The sequence below is a fragment of the Corvus kubaryi genome, unplaced genomic scaffold (assembly GCF_017639235.1).
Source record: "Corvus kubaryi isolate FWS band 111438036 unplaced genomic scaffold, C.kubaryi_AGA036_p1.0 37391, whole genome shotgun sequence".
NCBI classification, from domain to species: domain Eukaryota; kingdom Metazoa; phylum Chordata; class Aves; order Passeriformes; family Corvidae; genus Corvus; species Corvus kubaryi.
Window position 1 is genome coordinate 3,036,172 of NW_024581130.1, and position 13,421 is coordinate 3,049,592.

General features: G+C 37.1%; 1 protein-coding gene across 8 annotated transcripts in view; it reads right to left on the reverse strand.

Moving 5' to 3' along the window:
• ROBO1 (roundabout guidance receptor 1) overlaps nt 1-13,421 on the reverse strand; it is a 699,448-nt gene that overhangs the window by 72,336 nt on the left and 613,691 nt on the right. For all 8 annotated transcript variants that reach the window (XM_042037872.1, XM_042037877.1, XM_042037876.1 and 5 more), the window contains 3 exons: nt 12,495-12,615; nt 9,761-9,899; nt 8,415-8,542 (listed from right to left, as the gene is read on the reverse strand). In XM_042037872.1, the coding sequence (XP_041893806.1) occupies nt 8,415-8,542; nt 9,761-9,899; nt 12,495-12,615 (388 nt within the window). The remainder of the gene's footprint in view (nt 1-8,414; nt 8,543-9,760; nt 9,900-12,494; nt 12,616-13,421) is intronic.

Genomic DNA, 13,421 nt, shown 5'->3' on the forward strand with positions numbered 1-13,421 from the left:
CAGTGTGTGAAATGTACTCATATGAGACTTTTTGCTTTGCAATTGATACTAGCAAAAAAATAAGACGGATCATAATCTGTCCTCCTGCAAGATTCAGCGAAGATTTCTATGATAAAAACCAAAAAAGTGGAAATAGGCTTTGAAATGCAGCCTACAGGCAGCACTTCTCAGGTTAATACATGTAGTACACAATTTAAAACGTGTATAAATCCTGTAGTCATTGCCTTGACGTGACAAATGGAAATCTGAAACACAGAGGTTAGAAGAAAGAGAGGGAGAGAGGGGGATTTAAGATTTTCCAGAAGTTCCTCTCTTAGTCTACCTTCCCCCTTCCTTGCTCTGGATCCTCCTAAAGCACACTGTAAACCAAGTATAACTTAGAGAGCACTCTTATGAGGAGTCTGATTCTATCTATTTAAAAACTAGAGTAATGTGGTAAACTGTGAAGTCCTGTTTCCCAGGCTTCTCTTTTCAGTTGTCTTCCCCCGAGTTCTAAATGAACTGAGGTAATTTTAGGCACTGCTGCAATCTAAGTAGTCGTGACTACAAATATTTATACTAAAGCCTTTTAAAAGAGTGAAAAAAGATGAATTTTAAATAAACTGTGTAGAAGTACAAAAAGATTATGATAGATAGATACTATTTGAAGAATTCTTAGGAGCTTCCTACTGCATTTTTTTGACTTATAGTTAAAGATAGTAGAGCTGAAAAGGAAACTGAGTAGGATTTTTTCCCCAGCTGTTTATGATAGCACAGAGCACTTCTTGGAAAGGAGAACTTGAAATCCATAGCAACCTTCTTATAACAAGTTAAAGCTATTTGTGAAAAGTGGCCAAGGCCCATGATCAACGGATACCAACACACACTAAAAATGGAAGGACAATAAATCTCTGCAGTGCACTAACTTGTGATCATTAAAAAATGTTGTTTTGGGCATGCAATACTCAGTGAGGAATACCGTCAACTGAAACATATTATTTCAAAATAAATCTGGATTTCTTCTCATGGGGATGCCATACCCCCCACATAGAAACAACCCAAGCCTACACTAACAGCCCAACTTACTTTTCAATAATGTTAACAGGAAGGTAACCGTGACATATTAACAAATTTTAATTATAGGTAGCAAAAATTACCACATACAAGAATTCTATGCAAGCCAGACTACCCACCACATACCAGGAAGTTTTACTGTCAGAGAGGCAGAAATGGGAAATGGGAAGATGCTTTAGGAAATAAGGATGATCAGCAAAAACAAAGTAAAACTAAAAAATCCAGGGACAGTTAGCCTGATTTTCATACAGCTCTCTGTCAAAAGATGACAATGCTATCCAAAGTTGCTGGTAGTCTGAAACAAAAGTGTTGCTGCAGCTATGATGGTCTAGAGACACTAGCAAAGATATTCTGCACTTTAGACTTTAGTTAGGTTATATGCTTCAAAGAAAATATCTGGCAAGTTCTTAGCAGTGAAGAACTCTGGAAGAAGAGGTACAGAAAGGGCCATCAGACCTTGCTGGTGGTGGACAGCTGGACAAAACCAGAACTCTCAGGTGACTTCCTTCTCTGTACTGAGACCCAATGTGTGACCTTAACTGTGTCAAAAGAGAGCAGCTGTCTAATTTGAGGAGGTGCAAATCCTAAGTGGGCTCTCACAGGCCAGAGAACGATGAAAAGAGAACAGGATCCCCTTTAGTGCTGTGTTTAGAGAGCACAGAGCATTTATGAGAACAAAACAAGCAATCTGGTCCATCCAGACAGTTTTGTTTTTCTGTTTCTCTGTCCTGTCACCCTATTTCATACTTAAAAGGATTTTAAAAAACAGTCATCCCAAACTTTGGGAATTAGTGTGTGGTCATAGGGACAAGAAGAGCATGAAAATACCTGCTGCAGAAAATGATAATTTATATTTAAAAATTTAGCCTGACCAAGGAATTTCTTTTCTTACACTGGAAGATTCTGATACTGAGCATACGCGACAATCAAGTCCACATATAAAGACAGCAAAATTCTTTACTACCAGTTCTTCAGTGTTATTCAGCACCTAGCAACAAAGCATTTTAGTGTTCAAACAAAACACAACTTATACTAACAAATGGCACTCAAAACAGCTTATTAAAATAATGTTTGAATGCACTGTCATTCAGCATTTTTAATTTTTTTTCTTAAAACCAGTTTAGAGATGACTGACTTCACTGATGCATGTAAACTAACAAAAGTAAGGGAATGTACTGCAATCACTGTATTACTCACAGGCTATGACCAAGGCAAAAATAAAGTGTGTATTACCTTTTTATGGATGTTCAGCACAATTTAATAAAGCCGATGTTTACTTCAGAATGAACGTATGGCAGAAGTACTGTTTACTGAACAACCAATTTAAGTTATTATTCCTTGCATTCTATTTAATTTTATTCATAAAATCAAAAATCTTTAAACTCAACAACTTGTAGTAAAATTCTACTTTGTCTATTCCAAAGACAGAATTATTGAAATGTGACTGTGAACAGCAGTCAGAAAGTAAAGTCTGCAGCAGTGAAACCTGATACAAAAACAATTGCTTTTTCCATAGCCATGGGATTTAGGAAATTTCAGACACTAGAAAAAAGCCTTCAGATTTTTGTTGCTACTTTTTTTTTAATTGAGTGCTGAAGTATGCTACACAAACCTACTTGCTTCAATTCTCTTCACTGAGTGATTAAAATGCACAAATTTTGAGAACTATACAGTAAATAAACCCCTTCCAGCAGGAAATAGCCTCTAGCTTCAACTTATTTCTGTAGTAACATTTCTCCAAATTATTTGGAGTCCTTCTGTTCTACTTTTTCAGAAACATCTGTCTCAAGTCCTTGTTTCAAAGTACCAAACTGCAGGAATGAATCTCAAAAGTTTTTATGTGTTATATTCCTGTATGATATTGTTATCACTGTTGCATGACTCTACGTAAAAAAACCAAACCAAACAAAAAAAGCCAACATCCATTTAAAACATAAAAAACATAGATGCAGTTATTTATTAAAATATTTACAGATTCCTCCTTTTATCCCTATTTTAGAAATGCTTCAGTAATCTTAGTGTTCATCACTTGCACCAGTAATACAAGAACCTTCAGGGTTCTAATCTCTTCTTCAGACAGTTCTCTCATTTCCTCCTAATTAACTTTTAAGATTTCTATTCTTTCACCAGAAATTGGTGCCAGTCAAACTCCTCAGATCCTTGATGGAAATCTGACATGCTATCAGGGTTTACAGCAGTCATTAAGGGGGAAATGGGCTCTTTAAGCTATAGCAATCACAGGAGATGGTCTCCTCCATTCATCCTACCAAAAGTTTACTAATTAAAAAAATCCTGAAGTTCATTGGACAATCATTATTCTTCCTTCCTTTTTCACAGGACTGAAGACAGAATATGGCATCAAATCAGTTCTTTCAAAGGAAGAAACACTGATTTAAAAAGAGAACACGTAGACGAGTTCAGATTTAAATCCAAATCCTAGTTTTAAAATTCCACTGGTTAAATTCACCTCTGATACTGTGAGGGGTTCACTACAATACATAATAATTGCTGTACACCTCAACAGCATTTCTGTAATCCCATAAAATTCTGAATTTTGTCCTTGTTGTTTTAATGTTTAATGTAATTACATTTACAGCCGACTTATAATGTGTAGCAGCAGCCTGACACAGTGGAAACATTTATATGCTATCAGACAGATGAAAGAGCAAACCCTATTCCTTTTCATTCCAGGTGGTATTCTCAGCCCTTCCCAATAGCCTTATCAAATAGATGTCTTTTACTGTGTGCCTTGAAGCTACTTTGCACAAAGAGGAGGTGGAAGGAGGAGGAAATTCCAGACCTGAAGCATGTGCCACCTTTTCAGATTAAAATTCCTTGTGATTTGACTCGTACAGTAAAATCACAGCTGGGAGTCACTTATCAAAAGTTCCACTCACTATCTACCTTGCAGACAAGCTCTGTTGACCCTAAAATTAAAGACATCATAATCTAAAAAGGCTTGGTATCAGAGACTGCCACTGTAAAATATGAACTGGCCGGTATAATTTCCATAGGAATTCTTCTTTTTTCCTGCCAAACTGATAACACCAAATGTGTTTAGTGCCTTTGAATGGCAAAATTTACATTTTACAGTTCAGTCGCTGCTGCTGCAGCTATAGCTGTGTATTAGGCAGGGCCCTGTACCAAGTATTGCACACTCCTCCAGAGCCTCTACTCGAGGAAGGAGAGCTAAGAAGACCTCAAAGATTACTGCTCACTACCAGTCTGCTGCTGACTGACCACAGTCACCTACAGCCACGGTTTTGGTGTCACTCTTGTGAAGTCCTGAAGTCAACTGACCCACTCAAGCTGTTTCTCCCAACTCCTGCTGAGTCTTATCTACACTGTCACTGCAATAATGGTTCCTGGCCAGCTGCAGAGTAGGGCTGCCACTGGAGCCATAACTTACACTTGTTTCAGAGAGAACAGCTTGTTTCACCAGAAATTATAAACTTATTATAAAATTAGATGTCAAAAAAGCCCAATTAAGTACTGCAAATGGGAGCAAAGCAAATGGAAGTAGGTGAAAATATGTAAAACCTTTGGTTCTTAGATTTGCTTGAAAGCATTTTCATGGTTAAATGTGAAATTTGCAGATTCTTGAAGAAGCCCTAATTCTATTTGCATTAATGGTAAAACTAATTCTCTTTTAGTACTGAAGTTCTGAAGTCTGCATTTTTGGTAATTTTGTGTGTCTTAGGAACATTGTTTTCAATTATATATGTAATAATGAAATATATAATATTATACTTCCTACAGTCCTGCTTTGAGGCATAAAACTAAGCAAGTCACATAATAGAAACCTACACAAAACATGAAAAGCATATGCATCAAATACAATACCATATAAATACAATAAATATACCCGGTTTGCTTAGTGCTAGAGCAAGAGAGAAGTCCACTGGTTCCAGTAATGCCATTTTTCTGGCATTTTTTTCCTTTTCTGAAGCACATCAGCTACTTGGTAAAATATAATGTGTTGGCAAAATATAATGTATTGTACTCCAGGCTGCTTCCTGGCATTATGTATTGACTGAGGTATTTATTTAATAATTAATCATCTCCTGAACGAAACGTTTCCACATGTATTTAGCAATGTCTCTGGATGCCTTACAGATGCAGTACACATTGCTGCAAAATGAAAACAGAGGGCTCAACTCTCCAATTTTAGGTATATGGAAACAACATCAGGATTACATTTCCTTAACTATTTAATTTTCCGAGGAGACAATAAGATAACTTGACAGTTTTAGGGATGGAAATGCTTCCTAGCTGCAGGACTAGAACACTAAATGAAGGGTTCAAACTTCACTATGTCAATACAGAACTCCAGATCTGGCTTATGGATATGGCTGAAGTCACAATAAAAATACAACATCTGCATATAGGAAACACTTATGATCCCCAAAGTTAGGAGCCTGTATAGAAGAAAACAGTAATTCCAACAACCAGCATCTGTGACACCAGTGCCATGAGCAGGAAGAACAATAAAAAAGAACTGATATTCCCACCCCTCTCCTGTATTTTCTACAGTTAACAGTTTATTATAGAGAAAGAGGGAGAATTGAGCTATCTGAGCTGACAGTTCCTAGTCCAGAGACATGGCCTGGACCAGCTCCCAGCTCAGAGGCAGCGCCGTGGCTGTGCAGCATTCCCAAGAGCATTCCCGAGACAGAGAACCATGCATGGACCATGCAGGGTCTGCTCCACAGAGCAGAGGCAGAGCTGAGCAGGAGGAAGGGGTCCTGCTGGAGCCAGGGCAGCTCCCTGTGAGACCCCAGGCTAGCTGTTTACCACATCCCATCCACACCTCTCTGACAGCTGCGTATCTCAATTGCCCTGGTGCTGCACGCTGCGCCTTTTAGAACCCCAGATAACCCCCCACAGGAGAAAGCACACACGGGTCAGTCACAGTGTGAGTGGAAATGATGAGTAGGGAAGAAGATTAATCCTTTTCTTAGCAGTGCTGCCAACCCTGAGGATCTGAAGAGCACTGCTCACAGCCCTGTCTGCTGGGGTGCCACGTTTCACTCTCTGCCACAGCCCTACAGTGCAGACACTTGACAGATGGGGACGGTCTCTTTCCTGCCACGGACACACATCTGGGGTCACCACTGACAGCTCTCATATTCCTTCTCTGGCACAGAAACACCACAGCTTGTTGCTGAGATACTGAAGAGGAAAAAACCCAAACCAAAGCTCTACAAATAACCCTAACCCACTCAAACCCATGCCAAGACCCCTCCTTGCCCTTTGCTTAATCTAACATGCCTGCACAGTGGCAGCTCAAATGTCTGAGGCTGTGATTTCTAATGCAGCCCTCTGTTTACAAATATGTAACAAAAATAACTCAATTTGGCACAGCAAAACACACATTTACTAAATTCTACAGTCAACAGATCATGTGATGATAACCAGAAATGCAGAAAAGACTTGTCATTTCCATTCCTTAAATCACAACCCCAAAAAATCATAAAATTATAAAAAACAAACAACCAACCAAAAATTCAAAGACCCGTGTGTGCACAGTCAGGACAATGTTATTTTGGTATTGAAACAAGATCAGTCTACTTTTCTAGATGGAGCACAGTCAAAAAGCTGGCCCTTTAGGAAAAAAAAAAAAAAGTTATAACAAGGGAAGAGGAGAGGAGGGAAAAAGAGGAGAAGGCAAAAAAAGGAGGAAAAATGTGAAAAAATCTGAATGGAAAATGCATTTTCTAGAGGCGTATTTTTTCCTCCCATAAAACTCAGTCTCTCAGATATGTTAATAAATGGATTTTGATCGTAATTTATTTCATTACCAACTACAAATTGTCCTTATACATTACAGTTTCTCACATCAATCCCTCCTACGAAGACATTAGTGCAGACAAATGGCTCAGGAGGCAATCCATTCACACTGGGAAACAAATCATCCCATAACAATATCCTCAGAGCAAAGCTGCCACAATGTAAATATCTACTGGGTAATACGAGCACTTAAAAAATCTTGATGAATCAGGACTTAGGCTATGATCTTAAAAATACCAGTTTATTATCAAAGATCTCACTCGATTTCTAACATCTGCATACTTATGTCATTTTATATCTATTAGCACCATTAACCTAAATGGGATTTCAAGTATCTTTTTATTTATTATTTTGAATAGACTATGAAAGATTAGGGCTACCAAGAGCTTATTTCCAGAAATGTAACTGCACAACCAGTCATTAAAGCAAATTTTCTTAATAGTAACATTTTACAGGATTAAGTTAATTTAAGACACGATCTTCAGAACGAATCACCATTTAAAAAAATAATTCAGCCTTCTTCCTTTGAATGAACTGTGCTTACTGCTCACAAGTTTATCTTTTATTCTACAACACTGAGCATGAGAGCTGGTTATTTTACAAACATAAGGTATCAGTTTTGATGTATAAACATCATGGTGACAAACAAAACAGAACATCTCAAAAATCTTGGTTTTATGAGAGCCTCAACAAAAGAATTCAATACTTTCCTAACAGAGGGACACCAAATGTTTCTGGTGGAATAAAGGAGAGCAGGGTAAGGACAAGACCTTTCCTGTTACAGTAAATGTGTCAAAATAGAGGCCTGTTACCAAATGAAATACTTTTAAGCCTATACTTCCCCAGAACTCCATAATCACTAATTCCCACTGAACAGAGAAAAGGACAGAGGGACCATCAGTGCCTAGAAAAAAGCACCAGGATGACATCATTGCCTGTCTGCTAGCCAGGAAAGGAAGAGAGGGATTATCTGAATAGTGAACATCTGGATTGTGTATACAAAGGCAGCGAAGGATTTTTATACATATTAGTTCACTGAGCTCTACTGAATTTTTATCTTACAAAGAAACAGTAGTGCTACGATACGCTTCTATAATGAAAAAGCAACAGGAATTCCAGTGGTCTGGGTTAGTGTATTAAAAGACACACAAACAGATTTATCATTCACTGCTTCTCTACTATATTTAATTGAAAAAACTTGGCAGATACTTGAACTTGCAACTCCTTGAATTAAAACAATGCATCTTATAACACTGACCTTCTTCTTTCTGTTAGCTTTTCAGATACAAAGATTGCAAATGACATGATTCTGAACTTAAAGAACTGAAATTCAAAACATACTCAGTTCCCCATCCCAGTATTGTAAAGACTGCTTAAAAAAATCTTACACGTGAAGTGTTTCCATTTCCTCGGAATACAACCCAAGCCAAATTTGTATTTTCACATTTTTTATCTCTACAGTTGTTGTACCAAAAAAAAAAAAAAATCAACTTTATTCTAGTACAACTTTATTCAACTTTATTCTTGTACAACTTTATTCAACTTTATTCTTTGCAAAGAAACATTCTTACCTTGAACTGTTAAAGTTGCTGACGCCTCAGCTTTTCCAACCATATTTTCTGCAACACAAGTATACGATCCCATGTCTCCTGCCATAACTTTCTTGATTTTCAAGGTATGATCATCACGGATTTCGTATCTTTAAATATAGATAGCAGTTAACAATGAATAGGAATAACAGAACTTTGTACAATTTCTGCAAAGGGTAAAAATATGGGGGATTTGCTCTCAAATATTCTTATTTCTGTATTTCCCATAAGGGAAAAAAAGTATAAATACTTATTAACTGATAATGTAGAATAAAGTTTTAAAAACAAAATATATCCAAGCATTTGAAAACCTTATTCTGATATTATATGCACACAATCACAAAGCCCTAATGCAGAACATCTTGTTAGAATTCTTTTAACAAGTAAATATAATAATAGCTATTACTCCTCAACTGAATGAAAGATTTTTATTAATATGGTTGACAAGAAAATACTGTTCCCAAGAAGATCAGAATTGCTTGAAAGTCAAGATAAATCACAATTCATTCTTTTTTGTTCTTCCTAAAGAACAAAGTGGCCTTTTACCAATTTCTCTCCCTTCATCACCTTTCTCTCTTTTTTGTATAATGCAGTCACTGTGTTTCTGTTTATGGTAAGTCGATTTTTCTCCTAAAAACGGTAGTTTTCATTAAAGCTATAGACTAAACTATCAAGAAGTTGGATTGGTTGGCTGAAGCCAACTGTTAAAGGGTTTCTTCTTTCAATCCATTCCCCTGAAAGTTTTTAAACCGATAATTAGCATTTCAAGGTAAGTAAATAACTATTTAATCTATCTCTATATCTATCTATCACAGGATGTATTTATTTTTAATAAGATGTTTTACTTTTTGGCCTTAATTACAGCAATGACAAAAAAATAAGTTAATTGCAAACCTAGTAACAAATACATGTATAACCAAGGCAGCTCTTTACATTACCAGACTACATTTTATATCCATTGCAATTCCAATACATACCTCTTGATGTTGAAATGTCTTTTACTATTACACATTCTCCAAAACTTTTAGTAATCACAAGAGACTCTTCAGGTGAAGAATTAATCTGTATCTGACATTACTGACTGAACTTGGTTATTTTATGTTATATTTGCCATGTGTTGTTACAACAAAAAACTTGAGACCAGGCTGTTCTTAAGTTTCAAAATAAATTGTAGCTTCAACTAGAGCACAATGGTAATTAGAAATGTCTTACTGGATCAAGCCAGGCCTTTTGTATTCAAGACAAAGAAATGCTAGCTGTCAATCACTGAATGGTCCCATCATATACCAAACTAGATGTCATAAAAAGGGTAACTCCAAGTACTGCACCTTGCTTTTGGTAGCTCCCCATCATCTTTTCTCCATCTCACTGTAGGGACTGGGTCACCTCTTGCCTCACACTTGAACTCCGCACTGTCATCCACAGTTACCGCCAAATTGCTTGGTCTCTTCACAAAAGATGGCCTCTCTAAAGGGAAAGGAAAACAAGGATTAATCCAGCAGCTCTGTCTCTGAGTTGCACAGGATCTCTGTGAGGCTGCTCGCAGGTGTCAGTAGGAGCAAGTGTTCCATGCAATAATTTCCAGTGCTGCATTAGAAAGGCAACATTTTCTTTCACCAGCACACATGAAGTAAAACAAGTCAAAAAAGCCCCAGAATGTCCTCTTTGTAGTTTTTGTTTATAAAAACTGCTGCTATCCCTGGCTTAATTTGCAGAACATGGATGATCCAAGTGCTGGCTCACCAGAGTCAGATTAATTGCTGCATACTTATGCTCAGACTTTCTGGAACAAAAGGGGATCTCAGTACAGGCTGTGTCATTTTGGCAAACCCTGCAAATTTCAGGAAAGGTATTGATACACTTTCATACCTGTAACAGGTTCAAAGCTGTAGGTTGCTGGACTATTGATACGTTCATAGTTCTACACCAGGCTGCAGTACAGTGAGGTTTGCACACTCCCAAGGAAAAAAGCGGTTTTAAACAATTTCTGGAATATTCCAGGAATGACCCATCTAGAAGAGCAGCACTAGATGACAACAGCATGTCCATAAAAGAACTGGGAAAGTTTAACAGGAGAGTGTTTGGCAGGTTCCTTTGCCTAAGGCAGATGAACTTTTTGTCTATAAACCTGTGAAAGCTCTGAGGGAGTTGAGAAGGCAGTTGCATGTTTTGACTTGTATGTATTAAAGATATAAATATCATCCCCCTGGAACTGAAAGAGTCTGAAGCCATTGGCACCATCAGGAAGCGTGAATACCCAAAAATACACCACAAATTTCTCACAGGAGTACAAAACGACCAGACAGAAGGATAAAGAGAAAATCCCATGCTCTTCATGTCTCACATTTGTGTTTGAAAAAAGCAGTTCTAAATATTACTCAGGCTTTGCAGATATAGAGATTCAGTATTGCAAAAAGTTAATGGTTCAAAAAAGAAATGTGAACTGAACAAAACCTCATTAAAAAAACCCTTTATTCTCAAGGATGTCCAGACCAGCTGAACACTTGTGTGGTAGAAAACTTAACTTTGCTGGCAATGCCAGGAAACAATGTTAAATGAAACAGCAAGATGATCTTTAAGCTGTCAGTTCTAGCCTGGGTTCACATACAAGAAGTGAGAAATAAAACAGATCTACAGGCATAAATCTAACTGGGCATTAAAAAGATACAAATATAGACCATCCCCTGTCCTGGCCCCTTTCTTGTAGATGCCGAAAAAACGAAACCTGAATGTAAAAAAAGAACATTCCAGATTAAACGTCAGGGTAGGAGCAGTTTGGGGAAGAATATTTAACTTAACTATGCAAGAGAAAAAGGACTGATCTGGTAAGCCCAGGACTGCTGCGCAACTGCAAAACCCACAAGAGGTGCATTGTTCTCCAGATCAGTTTCCTAAAGGAAGAGTAATGGACTTCCAGGAGTTTTTGTCTGCCCATTCATAACACTCTTATTCAAATGCAGAAACGGATAAGGGAAATCAGCACTGATTTAAGGATCTATCTTTGTCACACAATTATTTGGTACATACAAGGAAAGCTTAGCAAGGATCACTTTGAAACTTTCTAATATTACAGTTTCTGGCACGCAATCCTCCCTCTGATCTAAAGCAGAGACCTAAAAGCAAAAGTTCAACTTCTAAATAACCAAACTTCATAAATAGAAGATTAATGTAGAAAAATTTTAATATATGAAGTCAGCATATTTCTCGTGCTTTTTCACGCATATCCAAGTCTGAGTTGAAAGAATAAGGTATATTAAAGATTTCTAGACATAGACTAGTAAGACATTCAAAGCTTTACTGCCCCATTTGAAAACAAAACCTCACTAGTCTCCCCAGGCTGAAAATCTGAAATATGTCTGAAAGGAACAAGAGATGAGGAAAAAGCCAGACAGAGCTCTGCCTGCAATGCATCCCTCTTACAGGTGTTTAGCAGGAGTGGTGTTTTTTCAGCCTAAATTACCAAACGGTCCAGCCCATGATTCCTTGGCTGGCAGCAGACTCGTGATGAGCTATTAACTAGTACAGTTAATTAGGAGCCTGGTGCTGCAGGACTTTACTCATGACTTTCAAGTTTAGATTTTGCTTGAAAGTTCTGAAAGTCTATTTGACAATAAACTCCCTCCCCTAGAGCTTCAAAAGTGTTTATACAAAACCAAAATAAAACAGTACAGGGGATCAGAAAGTCTTCCTCAGTTTCTAAAGGGTTACGCACTACTTTCTTCCTGGATACTCAGTTTGAACAATTTTAAGATGGTGTAAAAGCTTGTTTCATTAAGGAAACCCCTGCTTCACATGAAACTCTGAACAGTGATCCAGCCATGGACAGTGGAATTATTTTCAGTTTGAGAATTAAGTACAAAAGCATCTTCTGATAGGAAAATTGTCCCAGCTGGGCTGCAGAGCCATTAACTTCCTCTTAATTTGCTAGAACACAACCACAAGAAAAACATTTTCAACACAGAAAAGGAAATGGATAAGAATGATCTCTTAAAAAAAAAGCTTACTAGGAAAAACAAAAGTTGGACAATTTCACCAACATTTTCATTTTAAAGGAGTTCTTACCTAAAACAGTGAGCTCCGCAACTTCACTTTCACGTTCTCCCACCATATTTGTTCCAACACAAACATATTTGCCAGCGTCATTCTTTCTTGTGTATGTGATCATAAGCTTTCCTCCTCTGATCTAGGACAAGTCAAGGATAACAAAAACACTTTAATATGAATTATCAATTTAATAATAATAACAACTTGAAAAATATTTTGTTACAGATAATGAAACAGAACAAGCCATCAGTAATTCTCCATACCACATAAAAAAGTGGAAAAAAAATTAATTTTAGCTTAATTTCCTTCTCTTATGCAAAAACCTCGTGTTTTAGTTCCACATCAGTATTTTAAAATCTCTGAGATTTGGACCCTTGTTAGTTTTTTCTTCATTCTGTGTAATGTAATGCTGGCTGTTCACCAGTCTGTTTAATGCCTGTTAGCCAGAAGGACTACAACTCCTTCCCATGTACTGATACAATCAGGTGGAGAGTAAAATTAGCACGAGACATAAATCTCATTTTTACGTCAAGTGCTGCAATTACTTTTTCTTGACAAGAAATATGTGCACGCTATCCTGCTGCTGTCGTGCTCATTATTATTCATGCATTTTGTGTTTGTTTTGGTTTTCATTTCTAAAGGAAGTGAAGGAAATTATTTATTCTTTAGTTCTTCTCACCTTTAAATAAGTAACTTTTAAGGCTGATAAGCAGATGAGCGGAAGCAATTAAATTCTTACAGGGAAATGAATAACATTCTGCTCTTAATTTTGAATTCAGCTTTTGGGAGATAATGGAATTCCAATGATCCCCAAATCACAAAACACACTTACCTTTGTGATTCTGAATCTTATTACGTTATATAAAAATATACATTAAATGCTTATGAAAGTATCTTATCTGCCTTTAAAAGGATTTATTCTCCTGTTTTATTGACCAAATGGTC